The sequence below is a fragment of the Rhineura floridana genome, chromosome 3 (genome assembly GCF_030035675.1).
Source record: "Rhineura floridana isolate rRhiFlo1 chromosome 3, rRhiFlo1.hap2, whole genome shotgun sequence".
In the NCBI taxonomy this organism is placed as follows: Eukaryota; Metazoa; Chordata; class Lepidosauria; order Squamata; family Rhineuridae; genus Rhineura; species Rhineura floridana.
This window is the reverse complement of record NC_084482.1, coordinates 102,109,447-102,129,496: the sequence shown is the minus strand read 5'-3', so window position 1 is coordinate 102,129,496 and position 20,050 is coordinate 102,109,447. Positions and strand designations below refer to the sequence as shown.

The 20,050-nt window shown below is 40.7% G+C and overlaps 1 protein-coding gene across 2 annotated transcripts in view; it reads left to right on the top strand.

Moving 5' to 3' along the window:
* VDAC1 (voltage dependent anion channel 1) overlaps positions 1 to 19,170 on the top strand; it is a 32,129-nt gene extending 12,959 nt beyond the window's left edge. For both annotated transcript variants that reach the window (XM_061617087.1, XM_061617088.1), the window contains exons 2-9: positions 640 to 709; positions 2,595 to 2,644; positions 5,423 to 5,575; positions 5,672 to 5,724; positions 10,885 to 11,112; positions 14,812 to 14,962; positions 15,969 to 16,026; positions 18,196 to 19,170. In XM_061617087.1, coding sequence (XP_061473071.1) covers positions 640 to 709; positions 2,595 to 2,644; positions 5,423 to 5,575; positions 5,672 to 5,724; positions 10,885 to 11,112; positions 14,812 to 14,962; positions 15,969 to 16,026; positions 18,196 to 18,287 — 855 coding nt within the window. In that variant the 3' untranslated portion in view covers positions 18,288 to 19,170. The remainder of the gene's footprint in view (positions 1 to 639; positions 710 to 2,594; positions 2,645 to 5,422; positions 5,576 to 5,671; positions 5,725 to 10,884; positions 11,113 to 14,811; positions 14,963 to 15,968; positions 16,027 to 18,195) is intronic.
* Positions 19,171 to 20,050: the final 880 nt, after the last annotated feature.

Here is a 20,050-nt window from a genome sequence, read left to right as displayed (position 1 = left end):
TTTTAAAATAATTACTGTTTTTGGAATGACATTAATGTAGTGATATTTAACAAGTTGTTGGATCTGATCGTAGGATTACATGGCTTTGATGGCTTTCTTTATTTTTGTTGACTTTTTATAATAGATGCTTTGTACTTCCAGACTAGCTAGAAAAGCAGAATAAAAATGCTTAAATAAATATTGCATCCTTCCTTTGTGGGAAGATTTGAGAAAAAGGGAAAACAAACTGTGAGCACTATATGGAATGAGAAGGTGATTCAGCAGATTCATGTGGACATGTGGCACATGCACCTGGATGCACCGGGCAGCTCAGTTCTTGTGATCTGTTAATGTGGAAGCACTGCTGGTGTTAAGGATCAACACATAAATCAAAGCCCCAGTGTTTTTCATCTTGTCTTGATTTTCTTTAATGTGTCTTTTTTGGTGATGGTTGATTCAACATTACAAATAACAGCGCATAAATAACAGCTTAACTCTGCTCTCAGTGGTGGGGTTTGTTTTTATTGTAAACAGTGAGGGTGAATATCAATACCATAGCATTAAAAAGGTGTTATGAAACGCTTTGTGGTTAATTGGTGGCTGACACTGTGATGTTTGGATTATGTGCAAAACAGTTATTCAAGTATTTTTTTCTTTCAGAAAATGGCTGTTCCCCCTGCTTATGCTGACCTAGGAAAATCTGCTCGAGATATCTTCACCAAGGGATATGGTAAATACAGCCATGAGGAAATGATCTTTCACTGGTTGTCTGGGTTGTAGATTTCTAGGATTTGATAGAAGTGTAATTGCAGCTCCTGGCCAGTTGTGTATGTTATAGTGCGCAGTCAAGCTCTGCCCCTTGAATAGGTCTTTCCAAGTCTGTATGCATATGCTTCTGGTCAACATTGCAGCCCAATGGGAGTAAGACCCATTGAACACAGTAAGATTTGCTTCTCACTAAAGATGTATAGGGTTGTGCTGCCAATTAGTATTTGTGAGTATAGCTTATGTCCTTTAAGGTGTAAATTGCAGGAGAGATAATGCAAAGGACTGTTATCAGATGGGACTCCCAAGTTATAAAGGCCTGCCTAGGCCCCAGTCTTGCTATATATCTGGAGGCAATTGTTGGACTTTCATTTTAAGCTGGTTTTCTGTGGCAGAAATAAGGGGAATATGGATACTGTATTGTTTTTTCTATGTTTTTATTCAGTTTTCAAGTTATTTGTATTGATATTTTCATCTTTCATGATTAAATGTAGAGAATCTGTATGCCACATTTAGCTCTTAAAATTGCTTATAGAAAAATCATAAACAGATACCATTAGGATAATTTTGGTTGGTTTCTCAGACTCACTTAACAGTTTTATCCAAGCAGGTGCTGCCAGCCTCAGTAATCAGCCCTGTCGCCTCACTCTGCAACCTGTGGTGCAGAAGAAATTTGGAGAGAGATCCAGCTACAACTGAATTTGTGTACTAAAGATTGTGTTGTGCATTTGAGGCTTTCTTTTGCGTTTTTACTTCAGCAACACATGTCCTGATTCTACCAAGAAAACTGTAAATTATTAAATATAGGCTGGATTTGTTATTTGTGTTGTTGGTCTGGGATTCAGTTCTCATTGATGGACAACCTGTAACTTGATATTGATCGATAAAGCTTCTTATAACCTCACTGCCGATTAACAGTGTAATATTAACAGTATGTAATTGGAAGGAAACTCCATTCAGTTCAGTGGGGCTTACTCCCAGGTGCGTGGGGTTAGGATTGCAGCCATAGTCAATTAATGGGAAGCTTGTGTAAGTAACATTCCTTTTACTCTAATATAGTAAAAGGTTTCCAGCCCTCCTGTCCCCTTCACTTATCGCCAACTGCTAGTTCAAGTGATCTCTTCCTGTGCGAGTCTGGCTAGGCATGAAAAGACATGCTCTTTATGTTTAGAGTTCTACCTGGCAACTTGTCTTTCACTGCTCACAAAGAAGTGCCCTTGTCATTCTTACCGTTTCAGTCCATGCAGTGGTAAAATCCAGCCTTTATTTTTTTGTTGGGGATGTGAGCTTTGTATTATGAATCCTTCCTACTCAGCCCATAGTGGTAGCTTCTGTTTCTGGGGGAGGGAACAATTAGAATAGCCTTCCCCAAGCCATCCAGATGTTTAGGACCACTACTCCCATCAGCTTCAGCCAGCAGCGGCTGAGGCTGATGGGAGTTACGTAACTTAAAACATCTGGGGCAGCAGATTGGGGAAGGATGGATTACAGCCTGCTGTGGAACTTTTTGCTGTTCGTTGTTCAAGGTCTGAAGTCTGAAACCACTTTCCTATGCTGCAAATAGTTATATTTGTTTCAGTGTAGACCACCTGGTGTGAATATAGTGCCACAAAGTATATATTTTATAAAGTCTCTGCTCATTGTTCTGCAGCAAGGAAATCTGTTATGTGAATAAAGGGAGATAGCCTGAACACCTCCCCCTCTCCCCAAGCCACAAATATGGATGTAGTTTCTTGATTTCTATTTTTCTAGCATAAAAAAACCTCATGTTTTATGAAAGTTAAATCAGAAATGCTGCTCCTCCCCCCGAGTTGGTACTTAATCATTCTGCCTTATTTTTATTTTCTTAGGATTTGGCTTAATAAAGTTGGATTTGAAAACAAAATCTGAAAATGGACTGGTGAGTAGAGAAAGCATGAGCATGATTTTGCATATTGTTTTAATTGACACTTCTAAAATGCAAGTTTGACTGTGCAAACCTATGTCTGTCTACTTGGAAGTAAATCACACTGTGTTCAATGGATCATACTCCCAGGTAAGTTGCATAGGGTTGCAGCCTGAATCTCATCTCTGTCTTACCATTTTGAATGGAGCATGTAGAAATTTCAGCTTATTAAACAGCTACCTTGTCAGTAAGCCTCCAACTTTCCCAAAATGTATTCTTACTGGGGATGGATAGTCGGGGGGCAGGAAATAGTACATGTGCTGTCCTGCCCCATTTGGACTGGCACTGGTGGGAATCCTGCTGGCAGCACTTCCGTCCAGCCATTTCTGTTCTTCACCAGTGGAATAATGCTTACATTGCCTGCTCACAGGGAAGACCAGCAGGACTGGGTGGAGGGATACCTCCTCCCAATCCAACCCCCACCTCCCCCAGCCCTGCGCAAAGAGGGGTTGGATTGCAGTTCCAGCTGAAAGTTGAAATTATTTCTTTGAGAGCTGCAAGTGCAAGCTCTGTGCCAAGTAGAGCTGCAAATTTTGAAAATTTGGAGCCATGCTTGAGTCACAGCTCCCCTCTCCTGAACATATGTCAATTTGGGAGAATATTAATTTATATGCAGTCCTTGTTTTTTTAAATCAAACCAGTGTAGTGGTTTGAGTGTTGGACTACAACCTGGGAGACCAGGGTTCGAATCCCCACACAGCCATGAAGCTCACTGGGTGACCTTGGGCCAGTCACTGCCTCTCAGCCTCAGAGGAAGGCAATGGAAAATCCCCTCTGAATATTGCTTACCATGAAAACCCTATTCATAGGGTCGCCATAAGTTGGGATCGACTTGAAGGCAGTTCATTTCATTTTCAAATTTGCATTACTACTCTAATAACATGAAATGTTCCATGTCTATCATAGTTAGCATTTCAAATTGTACCTTTTAGTATGTTTGTGAAATTTAAATGCACTTCTAACATCTTGAGAGCCAGTGTGGTATAGTGGTTAAGGTGGTGGACTATGACCTGGGAGAATCCCCACACAGCCATGAAGCTCACTGGGTGACTTTGGGCCAATCACTGCCTCTCAGCCTCAGAGGAAGGCAATGATAAACCTCCTCTGAATACCGCTTACCATGAAAACCCTATTCATAGGGTTGTCATAAGTCGGGATCAACTTGAAGGCAGTCCATTTCCATTTTTAACATCTTAGTTTTATTCAAATTGTGATTACAAATATACCCAGTGTAAGAGTTATTTTAGTTTTTTTCATTTGGGAAAATAGGAAAGAATTAAAATGAAAGTGGAAAAATTTATTTATTATTTATTTGATTTATATCCCGCCCTTCCTCCCAGCAGGATCCTAGGGCGGCAAACAAAAGCACTAAAAACACTTTAAAACATCATGAAAACAGACCTTAAAATACATTAAAACAAAACAACTTTAAAAACATTGTTTTAAAAAAGCTTTAAAGACTCTTAAAAAAAGGGTTAAAAAACATATTGTTTAAAAAAAAGTAAAAAAAAAAATATTAAAAAGCAATTCCAACACAGATGCAGACTGGGATAGGTCTCAACTTAAAAGGCTTGTTGAAAGAGGAAAGTCTTCAAAAGGCACCGAAAAGATAACAGAGATGGCACCTGCCTAATATTTAAGGGGAGGGAATTCCACATACTGTCTGCTTTTAGAAATGGTATATAGAACTCACTATGTTAAAACAGAATAAATTTGTATTTTCAGGAGGGGAAAGCTAAAAAAATAAACATTCATATAGTTAATTATGTAATTTAATTGTGTGATGGTATATCATTATTCACTATGAAGCTGCAGTGCAATCCACACTTAAAAGGGAGAAAGCCCACTGAACTCAGTTGGACTTGCTTCAGGGTAAACAGGTATAGGAGCAGGCTTCAAAGTGACCACAGAGAAAATAACTATCCTGAACCCATCTTTTTCTTTATTTCTGTCCCATTGCTGTGTGTAATATACCTTTGAAAATACCATCATAACTCAAATTTATTTTTGTAATTGGTGTCTGAAAGATCCATAGGGTCAGATGTTGAAGGTTCATTGAGTTTCATGGGCATCAGAGCAGGAAAGGTTTGCATAAATTGAAAGAAGCTTGTCATCTCTTTCATGTGAACTAGTTTGTGTGTATTTTCAAACATGCAAGAGTTTTTTCCACTTGATGCAGAAGATGGAGGAGTCTAAGGCAAGTGAGAATCAAGAGAGTTCAAAGGCTGCCATAGCCTGGCAGGCTACATATCTGAAGATGTTCTGTATTCTGCACCTTTTGAAAGTGCTTCTCCAGCTGCAAGCTTTAAGAGGGTTACATGTGTAGTTATTAAAACACAGTAGCATTGTTACCATTACTGCCTTTAAATCTTTGATCTAGGAGATTTGCCACAAGTGTAAGAACACAGGCTGTAAGAATATTCTTTTAAAATACTATTTTTAAAAAAGTATTGCACGTTGGGTTTTGAAAGAAAGTGGAAAGTTTTCAGTGGAAAATCTGGGGGGAACCACAGGTGTTCCCTAATTTTTCAAGGAGGGGGGAGGGCTTCATATGTATAATGGCCAGTGTTTGTCATTTTTAACTGTGTCAGAATTATGTGAGCTTTTGGAGAATATTGCCTCCATTAAAAACTGAAATCTCCATGGGGCAGGGATATGCCTATTTTTGCCTTTGAAATTATGTAAAATGGCATTATGAATAATGAATAATTTCACCCTGGATTTTGTCCTTAGGAATTTACAAGCTCAGGTTCAGCAAATACAGAAACAAGCAAAGTTACTGGAAGTTTGGAAACCAAGTACAGGTGGACAGAATATGGCTTGACATTCACAGAGAAGTGGAACACTGACAATACACTAGGCACAGAGATAACTTTAGAAGATCAGGTGAGTGTCAAATTGAAAGATGGCAGTTTTTCAAATCTTTGAGCAGTTGTCTTTTCAAACAATAAATGCAACTGGTGAATTTCTTTTTCTGTTCAGCTTACACATGGACTGAAGCTGACCTTTGACTCCTCATTCTCTCCTAACACTGGGTAAGGAGTGAGTAAATTTGTATCGTGGTACAACTTTTTTGCTGCTTTTATTTGTCTGCTTAGTTCTCCTAACCTTTCCAACCTGAATTACATTTTTGCAATCTTTAAAAAGTGTAATGCTATTTAAAATAGTTAAAATTGGAGCTTATTGTCAGAACTGTTACTGATTTCGCCTAAGATACACATATGACAAAATAGAAGTTTCAACAGTCAGCTGTGCAAGGTTGAATTAATACTACATATCAGTTATTATCCCACTCTTTATAGCTCAGTTGTACTATATGGGACGTCTCTCTCTTTTTAATCTAGATTTCTAATCTAAATTCTTACATACTGTAGTGCTATATGTGCTTGGTAGGATGAAAGGTTTTGATGCTGTAGTTGTTTCCTGCATGTTATGTGGACTGCAAGGATTAAGCAGCTGGGAGATTATATGGATTTGAGGGGTATGTGTATCTTCATTTTTATTACCCTTTCTAAATGCTTCTGATATCAGAATAACACACAGCTAAAAGAAGCACATTGCATTTCCAGTAACTAGGGCTGTGTCTATTGTGTATGTTGTCTCTTTCCTAAATTGCGGATGTCCACCCTCAGATTGCAGGATATCCTCTCTAGAGCCTTCACGTTTGGCTTTGCAGCACCATTATAACCTCAGATTTTATTAGCAATTGTTACTTTGATGGAAATAAACATGGTAAAGTGCCTATGTTTAGTGCTGCATCTTCCTTGGAATAGAAGTGAAGCTCCTGATCAAAGAGCCATTAAAATAATTCAATTTAATAGGTCCTTTTCTTCATTGGTGTTTTTTTTAAAATGTCAACATACAGGAATCTGTTCTTTATTAGGGCCAAACTAGACATTGTGTTAAACGCATTACTTGCTGTGGTGTGTTTTGTTTTTAAATTGCTTATGGCAGGTGTTTGTGTGTGATTTTCATTGTAACAGTGGCACATAAGAAGGAGTGGCTTAACTCCTTCCTCCCCCAACACGATCCTAATGAAAATTCTCCTCTGCATGGCTGCTATCAGCCATACAAGGCATTGGGTAGGCTGGGGAGGTGTTGAGGGCACCTTCCTCGAGGTGGCAGTAGAAGCAGGTGAGATTGCCTGTTTCCGATTTTGAAGAAGAGCCAGGAAGGGCTGCCGCAGAGCTGTGTAGAGGAGAATGGTTTCCTGCTTGTTCTAGCACAGCCTTTCCCAACTAGTGGGCCACCAGATGTTGTTGGACCACAACTCCCATCAGCCTCAGCCAGCATTGCCAGTGGTCAGGAAAGATGGGAATTGTGGTCCAACAACATCTGGTGGCCCACTAGTTGGGAAAGGCTGTTCTAGCATATCCACTGGCTTCAGTGGCGGAGGCCTGGTTGTTGGGGCACCTGGGACACACTTCCATGTTCCCAGGGCCCTTGTTGGAGTCTGGCAGTGGGACGAAAGCATGAGTGGCATGACTGGGAGCTGGAAAGGAAAAGGGAAATCACCAAGGAGGTTTTCCCTGCTGTTCCCAAGCATGATGGCAGGGAGGGCAGGGTGAGAAGAAGAAAGACAGGTGGTAGCTTTCATGACATGCTGGTGGACTGTCCATAACTGTTCCCCTCTCCACCAGTGTTGTACAAGTATCCTTTACAGAGGGAATATAGCTCAGTGGTAGAGCATGTACCTGTATGCAGATGCCCCAGGTCCTATCTGGCATCTCCAGGTAGGGCTGGGAAAAACTCCATGTCTAAAACGCTGGAAAGCACTGCTAGTCAGTGTCAGCAATACTAAGCTAGATGGACCAATGGTCTGGATTGCTATAAAGCCGGTTCCTATGTTCCCAGCACATGCCTTGCATGCAGAAGATGCCAGGTCGAATCTCTGGCCATCTCCAAGTAGGAGATCTGGTTGCAGGTAATGGGAAAACCTGCCTGAGAGCTGGGACAGCTTTTGCCAGTCAGTGTGTACAATTCTAGGCTAGATGGACAAATAAGTCTAGCCTAATATTAGGAAGGTTCCTATGTATATAAGCTATTTTTAGAAAAGCTCTGTTCAGGAGTCACAAATGTTTAGCTGGGTCAGATAAGCATGTCCTCTCACTTCATCACAGGGAAACTGGAGGCAAGCCATTGACTCTTGAATTAATTATGTGGCTTAGTGGCACCATTTGTTTAAGTGAAGCAGTGAAAGTGTTGCTTGATAAGTACTGATGCACCACAGTGTGTGTTCCTGATAGCACTTGACTGTGATGAATCTTGAATTGTGAGCTCTTAAGAGGGCTGTGAGATTTCGCTCTTCTCCAAACTCGAGTAAATGAAATGAAAGAGGGCTGCATTTGTCCTGTGTAGTGTAGAGCGGAGATGCGAAGGCCCAGAAAAAGAAAAAGTGGGTTCCCCCCAATTTTCCATTTTCTCCTCCCCAGTTTTTTTAAAAAACAAAATACTTTTTTTTAAAAAAAAGGAAAAATCCTGTTTATTTCCTCAGAAATTTTCCAGTCTTTTTCCAGGCCATTTCTCTACTGCAGAGTACTACAGCTGTTACACAAGTGGATCTGGTCTTATATTGTCTAACCTTGTTCTACTTAGCTTCAGTGTAAAAATCCAGGTTAAAATAAGGTTGCATGAATTAAAAGGAAACAGTATGGTTAATTAATAATGTATAAAAAGTAGCTCCTTAATTTAACTGTCTCATGTCAAAGAGTGTCTGGTGATAAAGGCATTGTAAATAAAATGTTTACAAGCTATTAGTTTTTAGTCACTGGTTGCAGAGAATTTTCCAAAAACTTTCCTTAATATACAGTATCAATAATTATCTCCCTGTATTGAGATTATACAAAGTCTTTAACAGGTTTGTTGGCTCAAAACAGGACTGGTTGCTTGTTAGAATCATAGAGGTGGAAGGTACCTCAAAGGTAATCTAGTCCAGCTTCCTATGCTCTTAATACAAATGCAAGAGATTTCTTGTTGTAGATTCCTGATAAGTGGCCATCCGGCTTTTGGTTAAAAACCTCTAATAACGAAGAAGATGATTAAAAATTGGTTTACTTGTTTCAGCTGCCAGAATAGGGACTTCAGACTTCAGATTGCCTCTTGAGCTAGTTTATGTGTGATGACAACAGCATGTAAAGTGGCTTGCCATGTAGATTAAACACATTGTGTTGACTGTATCCACGCTACTGCTAAAGGTTTCTGGTGATTTGTTCTTAACTAATCCATGTTGACTTCTAGTAATCACTGCATTGTTTTCAAGGTTCTTACAGATTGACCGCTTTGTAATCTGCTCCAGGATTTTCCCAGGGATTGATGTCAGGCTGACTAGTCTGTAGTTCCCAGGTTCCTCCTTTTTACCCTTTTTGAAGAGAGGGTCAACATTAGCTCTCTTCCAGTCATCCGGTACTTCATCCATGATTTCACAAAGATAATAGATAGTGGTTCTGAGAGTTCTTTAGCCAGTTCCTTCATTACTTAAAGATGCAGTTCAACAGGCCCTAGAGATTTGAACTCATTCAAAGTAATTAGTTATTTCTTGACCGTTTGTCTATCAATCTCAAGCTGCAATCCAGTGAATAAGTAGCTGGAATGGTTGAAGTCATTACATCAGCTCAGTCAATCTGTGTCAGAGGCTGCAAACAAAATACAATATAGGGGTTTCTGCATTGAATAACTGTTTCCACCAGCTACAGCAGGAGCAGGGAAACGTTGGCCTTCCAGATGTTATTGAACTACAACTCCCATCATTTTAGCTAAAGGCTCCCCACACCTCAGCTATAACATATATGGTGGCTATAACATACAGACTGGTCTTACTGTATAAGAACATAAGAAAAGCCCTGATGCATGAGGCCAAAGGCCCATCTAGTCCAGAATCTTGTTCTTACAGTGGCCAACCAGATGCCTACAGGAAGCCTTCAAGCAGCTCCTAAGTACATATAAATGGGTTGCTGTCTCCAGTACATAGTTTTGTTGACCAGGTGCTAGGACAGTTGAGAGGTGTCTAGTGCGACGTAGACAAGATGGGACAGTGGACTTGGTATGTTCTAATGAGCAAACCAGCCAAGGGAACATTTCCTGTAGCTGTAGCATGTTGATAGCATCTTGCAACAGTAAAGTACTATATATTTTCAATAGGCTACATTTTTTTTGAGATAGAAATGCTCTGTTCTTGATTGCTGAGCAACAGATTCCTTCAACAGGTCCAGCTTTTCCCCCTCACAACCTATGCACGCTGGGGCAACTGCACCAATTTTTTTTGCCTATGTTGAAGCTGCTAAAGGTAGAGTGCATGGCACTGGGGCAAAGCAGTGAGGGGAGAAAAATGTTGTGCTGTGTGTAATTGTGTTGCTTAAAAAAGGTGTCCCCGCACTTATAGTGCGAGTCGTTTCTGACTCTTAGGGTGACTTCTTGCGACGTTTACTAGGCAGACCGTATATATGGGGTGGGATTGCCAGTTCCTTCCCCGGCCTTTCTTTACCCCCCAGCATATGCCGGGTACTCATTTTACCGACCACGGATGGATGGAAGGCTGAGTGGACCTCGACCCCTTTTACCGGAGATTCGACTTCCTCCTTCCGTTGGAATCGAACTCTGGCTGTGAGCAGAGCTTCGGCTGCGTTACCGCTGCTTACCACTCTGCTTAATTTCGTTTAAAAGCAGCACCACAGCAGCAGAGTAACAGCAGATGTTGAAATGCGAGTGTGCCAGCATGTGCTTGTGTTTGCCTAAGAAAGCAGGCTTTTACCCTGCATCAGCATCACTGAGACTTGAGAGTAAAATAAGAAAAGCTACTTTATTTATAGAAGTACATTGTAGATAGAAAAGCATACCTAGCTAAGTTGGAGGCATAACGCCCAGGTGTGGGAGTTAGCCCCATGCTTGGAGAGAGCAGAGACAAAGGAATGTCTCCTCTCTCCTGGACAGCCGGAGAAGAAAGGAGTGGAAAGGGCAGAAGGAGGAGGGGCAGGTAAGCTTTCCTAAAGACGTAACAGTCTAGCGACAGAAGGAAGTCAGTCAGAGCATCACAGGTAAAGGTAAACAAGCCTATCCATCTGGAGGACCCTAGCTCTATCTCCCTTCTGGAGCATAAACAAAAGAACAAAACAGGAATTGCTCTTGCCCCACTTCCAACAAAAAAGACTTTAGAATGAATAATTTAAAAAGAGTAATATAAAATATTGTTTTCCTTTTAGAAAGAAGAATGCTAAGGTCAAGTCTGGATACAAGCGGGAACATATCAACTTGGGTTGTGACATGGATTTTGACATTGCTGGTCCTTCAATACGTGGTGCCTTTGTCTTTGGCTATGAAGGTTGGCTGGCTGGTTACCAAATGAATTTTGAGACGACTAAATCCAGAATAACACAGAGCAACTTTGCTGTTGGTTATAAGACGGATGAATTTCAGCTTCACACCAATGTGTAAGTACTGGCAAGATTGCATTGGGAAGGTATTGTAAAGAAAGGAAGAAGCCTGTCAAGTTGGTGAAAAATAAGGTGATATTGCTTACATAGATTCTTCACCGATAACTTGGATGCCTTTAGTATCAGTATGTGCTTTGGTAGGGGGAAGTGTGTATTTTCATTCATTGGAATTTATATTTATTTGAATGTATAGCTCTTCTTTATGAGGAAGGAAATGAAGATTTTTGGAGATCTAGATTAAGAAATGATCCCGAATGAATGATGGGCTGGTGTTCACGCTGGCTTATTAAAAATAGGCATGCTGAAGAAATAAAATCTGTAAAAAGATCATGTTAATATCTTTGCTTCATGATTGTTTTAAAAGCGCTATGTAGAAGGCTGTATGCTTGATTGTACTTTTAGACTGCTCTTCATCCTGTAGGATCCCAGGGCAGTGAACAAATAACGAAAGCTAAACAATGATATAAACATTTAACAAGAATAAAAGCACAGCATCCAACCATTAAAATAGTTCAGCGGCAACTAGAAACAAAACCATACCTAGGCTTAACACTCCCCCCCCCACATGCGTGTGTGAAAAGATATGTTTTAAGCAGACACTGAAAAATCATCACCTGTAACTCCAAAGGGATGAAGTACAAGGGAGGGTGTTCCACAAATTAGGTGCCAGCACAGAGAGCGTCATAACCCAAGTCACTGTATGTGGGCCATACCCACTGACAGAAAGGCCTCCTCTGCAGGTAGCAAAGGGAGAACAAAAAGATCTGGTGTGACATATGCTGGTGACGCCTATTTGCAGGAGCGGTCGCAACTGCTTACCTGAAGAGGAAGGTGAGGTTGGCACTGTGCAAGTGTGTCAGTGGAGCCAGTTGGGCACTCACACAGGGCTTGCCACCTCCCCAGCTCCCCCTCTCCTTTCCGGTAAGCAATAGTAACTTCACTGCTGGGAGGCCAGGTATGTGGCCCCACTCCTGCTCACTAACTACTCCTGCCTACATGCATCTCTCCTTTTCCTTTCATCCTAGAGAGGCAATGGGATTCTAGTTCATTGAACTCCTCTCTTCCCCCTTATGTTCAGACTCCCTTCAAACTGCTTTCTAACCATCTCTTTGGTGAGGTGAGAATACAGAGATCCTTGTATGCAGCCTAATGGTATACATAAGCTCTGTTTGTACTGAAGCACAGAGAGTCACATCCTTTCTTGGGAGCAGTGCTCTGGCCACCATAATACATACCATCATGACCATATAAGCTATACATGGGACTGCCTGTGACAGATGCCTGTACATTGCACCAGTAAACTCTTGATGGATGCTAGTTGAAGGAATCATATTACATTTATCTATACTACTAGCCAATTTGTTTCCAGGCCCAATTCACAGTACCATTTTGTACTTTTAAGGCCCTAAATCAGCCTTTGGACTCCAACTCCCATTAGTCCCGGTCAACATGGCCGAATGGTCAGGGATGATGAAAGTTGGTAGTCCAAACATCTGGAGGGCATCAGGTTGAGGAAGGCTGCCCTAAATGGTCTGAGTCTCATACACTCCTCACCAAATTTTAAGAATTCCAGATTATGCTCTGCTGCTGTGTCTCTCCTCATTTGCATAGTCATGGATGAGGGTCATAGAGCTGGAACCTTTTCAGTGAGGGTACCCTCCTTCTGGCATCCATTCCCCAAGAGATGTCTCTTCAGGCAGAATGAAACTGGTTTTGCTGTATTTTTAATGTTTTAATGCATAGGTTATGCTTTTTCATTAGCCGACTTGACATTGCAGACTTTACTGTGCATTTATTGTTGTATGATTTTACTTGCTGTTAACCACTTTGGACACACAGTGGGCTGTGAAAGTGGGATACGCTTTTTTTGAAAAAGTAAAAACAAAGTGATGAAGCAGATCAATTAAATTTCACAGCAGCCCTAGTTCTTTACTATATTTCGGTGCCTTCCTTCCTTTCATTATGATAATCTAAATATGTTAGCTATCTTTTAAAAATGAGAATATGAAAGCAGTTCTAGAAATCTGAATATTCTTATTTTCCATTCTTTCTTTCTATGTTGCACCATTTTCTTTGTATTCTTAGAAAGGCTATCAGTGGTATCCAACTAACTTGTTCTGTCAGTGCAAGGATTTCTGCTTGTACAATGGAACTTACTCCTCCTCCTCTCCCCATCCTATGCCCTTCCCAGATCCATGCCAGAGGGTTGGGGGAAAACCCACAACAAATTTAGGGGGGAGAATGGGGGAGTTCCCTTGCAGAAATGTAAATGTTTGCGCTGATGGAATGCGTTGGATCCAAACTAAGCCTACTTACCTGGGTGAAAACCCCACTGAATTTGGTAGAACTTACTTCTGAGTAGACATGAGTTGCATTCAGACATGGTTTATTGCATTAGTTTAACTGATTATAACGGTGGAGCTTCTGACCTGATTTCTAACATTCCTTTCACACTGTAGTCCCTGTTACATTATGGAACTGTGGCTTTTTTACCAATCTGCCACTGTGTCGGGCTAAATTTCATTCACACCAGTGGGTGTGGTATGACACAACAATGGACATATTTGGACATGCCACTACTTCCTCACCCTTTCTGCACATGCACACTTTGGTCCCCCATGACTCACCCATGAAAATGGCAGGAAAGAGCTGTATGCTGGTATACCACCCCAGATTTCGTCACTTTTCTACTGTGATTTTCTGGGTTAATGGGTTTGCAAATGGATTTTTTTCTGGAAGCAATTGACATGGGAATGAGCACTAAACTTCCACTATTTTCCACTAGATTTCCAGGATTGACTTTTATGGCATGTGAAAGATGAAATAAAATGAGGAAATTATCAGCTAAGGAAACTTTGGGGAAACAGAAATAAACTACTGTCTGAATGCAGCCATGGTTAAGATTGCACTGTTAGGCTTCAATCCTATACATGCTTACTGGATAGTAGGTCCTATTGCAGACATGCTTAGCATTATATTTCATGTACTGGCTTCAAGCTTTCTTTCACGAGCTGTTCTTTCTTGATAGACTTTGATTTGTCTTTCACCATTCTACACATGCCTGTTTTAGGAAGCATAAATGCCCTCACAGAGTGCTTTTCAAGAGGTTCTAAACTGCAAGAGCAAAATGATAAGCTCTAGTCACCTTCGCAGATAGAGTGGGGAAAGAGAGTCCTCTCTCTCCCCCTCCCTGCTGGCCACACCTCTGATGTCCGTGTGTTAGACAGATGTGTCTGCAAGGGAAAACCTGTAAATGCGGGCTTTGCCCTCACTTTGGAATCGCATTCACACAGAGTTTCAAAACATAGGGAAAGGCTGTTCATGCAGACATCTATTCCTAACGTGAGCATTGTGGGTGGGGCCCAGTTCAGTGAAATTGGGACCCCACAGCAGTAATGGAGAGGGGATGCCTACACCATGCAACAAAATAAGCAGAATGTTCATGAAATAGTAGTGCACTATTATAGAGAGATGGTGCACATGCCGGATGCTTGTCATTTTTTTGTTTTTAAAAGGCTGCATTAGTGCCCCTATCCTTGCATGTTGGGTAGCATTCTAAATACTTAAAAATATCCTAACAGATTAATAAAATGGTGTGTTGGGAATGACTACCTGATAGAAATAGCAATGGCACATTATGAAGAAGCTTTCACTGGTAAGATTCTCATGAACTTTTACCCTTTGTTGTCGTTACAGGAATGATGGTACAGAATTTGGAGGTTCCATTTATCAGAAGGTGAATGATAAATTGGAAACGGCTGTCAATCTTGCTTGGACAGCTGGAAATAGCAACACCCGCTTTGGGATAGCTGCCAAATATCAAATCGACCCAGATGCATCTTTCTCTGTGAGTAACACATGGACACTCATTTTCTTTGATATTGATTCTGTTACAGAGTTTGACTGCTCAACTCTTCTGAAACTCCAAGACCACTTGGAGGCTTAAACAGTTGGTTTTCAATTCAACTAAAATATTTAGTGATCCCTGGTTCCTTCTGCTTCGCAGAACTGGTTCTTTATCAGGTGAGGTGTAAGCAGGAAATCCGGATTGGCAGAAAGGAGAAACTTGTATCGTAATAGTCCTTCATACTGATTCTTAGAATGCTACTTTTGTTCCTTTTCCATTTGCTTCCCACTTGGTGTTACCTTTCTACATTTATTTTCCCTTGTTATTCAGATGCAATTATATATGTTGGGTCTAACAAACTGCTTCCTTATTTCTCTTTGAAATGCCCATGTTGTATCAGGGAGTAATACACCCTTGTAGATTTAGCACGTTGCCTAGTTGCCAATAGAGAATAACTATCAGCTCCATGTGCATCCTTGCTGCTGCTGGGTAGAGATGTGTGCATACAACTGCCATAGCTGTGCCCTATACTAATGCAAGGATATACTATTGACACTTGTATGAGCAATTTCCTCATCTTTCCTTTGACCCTTGGGTTACTAGTTAAAGTTTAGAAAAGAGAGGTTCAAATGCAATGGGATATAAGTTTTATTTGTTTTCTTTTTACACTGGAAGCAAACCAACATCCTAGGTTCATTCTGCTTGTGCCATTTGAACTGTAAGCTGCAATATTCTACTAGTCGCCTGGAGAAAACTTTGGCTTAGCTGAAGTAAAGAGTTAGTTGGGAAATGCGGAGATATCACTTAAGGCTGCAGTCTTCTGTACTCTTACCTGGGAGTAAACTCACTGAACACAGTGCAACTATACTGTTCAAATAAACATCTGTAGGAAGGAGCTACATGTGTTACAAATTCCCCATTTCCTTCCTTTGAACAAATAAACTGTCAATTATCTTTGCCACAATTCTGTTTATGTTCTTTAAAAGATACTCTTACTGTTTTGCAGGCTAAAGTGAATAATTCCAGTCTGATTGGTTTAGGATATACTCAGACTCTGAAGCCAGGTATGTGTGGAAAAGAATTGTTTTTGATTGAACTGACCTTTTCAGCCCAAACACTTACTGGAGAAAATAACATGAGATTTTATTGTATGCCTGTGCTATATGGAAAGTTTGATTATTTTTAAACCTAGTGACCAATTCTTTCAGGTTCTGATTTTCTCATATTCTATCACATATGTTACACAACCCTAATTAGAAATAATTAAGCCACAATGCTTAGAATGTGGAGGAACATTTTTTTCTTATTGTAAGAAATACAATAATCCTTAACTGTGCCAGTTTCTGACAGATGGCAATTCTTTGTTATAGTGGCAAGTGACATCAGCTGGGCAAACGGAACACCTTTGTAAAAACCCCACCATGTACAGCCAATGCTTTCACTAGTACGATTCTCATAAGATCTTAACTTTTGGATGGAGTTTGCCTACTCTTTGAAAATGGTTAGCTTGCCATAGTAAGAGTGCCAAAGTCAGGTGGCGGATTCCATTTTCCTTCAAAAGCAGGGATGTTAGTAATAACAAATTGCCTCTTTCACCTAAGGTAACCATGCTTGCTTGTAGAAAACATACCTTTCTCCACAGAGAATACCTACATTCAGGTATATTGCCATACAATATGATTGTGCTCTCTTCCTGTATTACTTGCATGAAGAAGGCAAGCATGATCAAAGAGGCTGAAAAGCCGCACTTCTGGTTCCATCCCCAGCAACCTTTCTCCTTCCTGCAGTGAGAAGTCTTCTCTGATGTAGAGTTCTAAATAGCACAGGAAACCATTTTGGCTTGGCTGGTCAGATCTTTATCCCCACCTCACCCCCACTTGGACAGGTGGGCAGGGCCACCAACCAGTTAATCATCTGATGTTTCTTGTAAACTACTTAGAGGTTTTCTACAATCAAGCAGTCTATAAATTCCGTTAAATAAATAAATCTCAGGTGATTAACACTATCAAAATGCGGCCTCTTGCGCTGCTCTTCCCAAGCGCCAGACAACAAGCTGATTGTTGTGTACCTCAGAAGTGTTGCGCTAAGTGCTTTGCAAGCCCTGTGGTTGGGAAGAACCAAACACAAAGCTTTCAAAGGGTTTTGCACAGCACTTCTAAAGCATCTGACAATCAGTGCGTTGTTGGGTGCTTGAGAAACACTGAGTTAAGGGGCTTTGCAGGCACTGCCAATCAGCGGTGCCTGCAAAGATCCTTTCAGCCAAGCCCTGCCTTACCTGCCCCTCACCTGATGTCAAATGTGATGCCAAATGTAGAGCAGGTTGGTGTGGCTTGGCCAAAATGGCCTCACAGGCCAAATGGGGAGGCCTGTAAGCTGACGGTTCCCCAATCCTGCTGTATGCATAGAAAAAGCTCTCAGCTACAGATGTGTGATCAACCAGCTATGGTGGGGACAAGAGGAGCAGCATGACGTTGAGGGCAGGGCTAACCTTGGGCCTTGTAGCCCCTTTCACCACATTCACTTCTACAAGCAAGTAACGTGAAAAAGGGTTGAGATCCTGTAAATTGGCCCGAAAAAACTTTGCTTGGGATGTAAAATTCACTCATTGGGAAGCTTCACACATACGCAGTTTTAACAGAGTTGCACAGATACAGACTGCTGTGTCTGACCTGGCTCAAAATGCATCCAGGGTACTCAAGATTGTTACACTTCTCCTGTGTCTTTGCTTACTGACCTATTTATTTTATCTAAACTTAAGTTCCATCGGCACTTTGTGAAGGCCACCTTGTGTCACTCCTTCTGGATTCATGATGCTTCTTGCTGCACTACCTCGGATAAATTATTGCCATTATCGATAACATTAAATCTAATTTGATAGGTAAAACTGACCTGTCTTCTATGTTAAGAATTATGGGTAATTGATCAAGCTTTATTGTAGTCATTTGCTTGGATCAAATCTAAAATACTTCATTCAAAGGGACAGTTTTGCTAATGTTGATATCCCAAAATATGGGGGGTAAATATCTTATTGACCAAAGGTATTTTTAGTAGTCTTATTAAACTTGTTGGAACCACTATCCTGTATCAGGAAAGTAATAATTCACCATCTGTGCCCATTTATATATCCAGTGATTATACAACTGTCAAAGCACTTCCTGATCAAATTGCATGTATTGTCCTTGCATTCCTAAGTATGAATGCTTATATATTGTCTCTTGTTGTTTGCTATGCAGGTATTAAATTGACATTGTCAGCTTTGTTGGATGGGAAGAATGTCAATGCAGGTGGCCACAAACTAGGTCTAGGACTGGAATTTGAGGCATGAACAAAGGAGCTGTACCATAATTAATTCTGAAATACTATACAGCATAGCTACCTTCTGAATTTAGTGTACTTTTCAATGTTTTATGTCTGGGATGCAATTATTGCTGTGTGTCAGTCATGTCAAACCCGACTGAAGAAGGCTAAGCTTCAAAGTGTGTGTTTTCAGAGAAGGACAAGAATACTTTCTCCACTTGCAGGCCTCTGGGGAATGTTGCTTATTAGAACTCCATGCTTGCCAACTATTATATGAAGGTCTGATTCTGTCTTCAACCTTTTCTTAAGATCACGGCTCCTGTAATGGCAGAAATATTTGAAGTTCATGCTGTGAGAATGTCAGTCCATCAGAGTGTCTTGGAAGCTCAATTTCCTGTCACTGAATTAACAGGCTTTCATTTTATGGTGGAGTGTTCAAATTTGTTTGATAAGGGGCTGCTAAGGCAGATGCATCATACACGTTTTAAGTCTTACCTAGTTCTCCTTCCTACACCTACAGCTCTCTTAACACCAACAGCTTGTCCTTGGAGTGCTTTAGAGTGTTCACTTTGTATAACTTTGGCGTGTAGAAAGTTTGATGTGACTCAGCCAATACTACTTAAAAAAAACACACACCCTGTGTTGTGGTTCTTTCCCTTGCCCTAATTATGGAAATGCTTGTACAACAGAGCCATAAGCAGGGAAGTCTTTTGTAATTGTAATCCCCTAGTGGCACTGCATTAAACAAGATGGATTTTGTTTTACCACTTTTTTTTTAGCAGTTTAATGGGTACATCTTCAGTCTTCCAATTTGTGTGTGTGTGGAACTAGACCCCCAAATGCTGTACTGGACACCACTTAAAATGAGGGGGGGAAAACAACCCCAACGTGAATAAAACATTGAAACTTCATCTCTAATTGTGTCTGTATTCCTATATAGCTTAGTGGCAGTTTCCCTGCCAAAACCAGGCCTGGTTCAAACAAAACTGATTGTTTCATTTCTCTTGACAATTAACAGGTGTGCTTTTTCCATGTGGTTACAACTGAACAAATAGACCAATCAAAATCCTGGGAAACTCTTCAATATCAAAGCGCCGTTATAATAGAAATAAGTGAGACCCATAACGTTGTAGCATATCCTCCCTTTCTAACAAGAGTGCTAGCTAGCCATGCCCTTCTCCAAGACACTTCATTTCTCCCCACTGTTCCTATAGTTTCTTTTCCAATTGACACTCAGCATTCCATGGCTACTGAGCACGATCCTCCCTCATTTGGCTGTTTTTTTTGTTTGGGGATTTTTTGTCCTTTTATGGATTTTTAAAAAAACTTCTGCAAACTTTGGGATCCCCCCAAAGCATGCTGGTATTTCTCATTTTTTCTAAGTGGCCCTGCTTTGGTTCCAATCATGTTGGCATGTAAATACAGACTGCCTCTTATAGGTAAAACCATGCAAATCCATATCTTCATTGTTTGATTTCTCCTTTGGCAAGTGTTTGTAACCAGTCCAAGGACATCTTAGTGCTGTTCCTTGCCATTTGAAGCAGAGAGAAATGTGAACAGATGCAGGATTCAGTTCAAAAGCTGATCATGCAGATAGAACATAAAACACAAATCCAGAGCAAACTTGAAGTTGCTTTTTTTCTTTAGTGTCCCACAGTTTAGTGCCCCGTGTACATGGAGCTTAGAATAAACAAAAAAGATAGGTCCTTGTCTAGAGGGACTTACGATTTAGACATTGTGGAAGAGGGAGTGAGGTAAGGAAAGGGAGCTTGAATGAGAAAAGACTCTGTT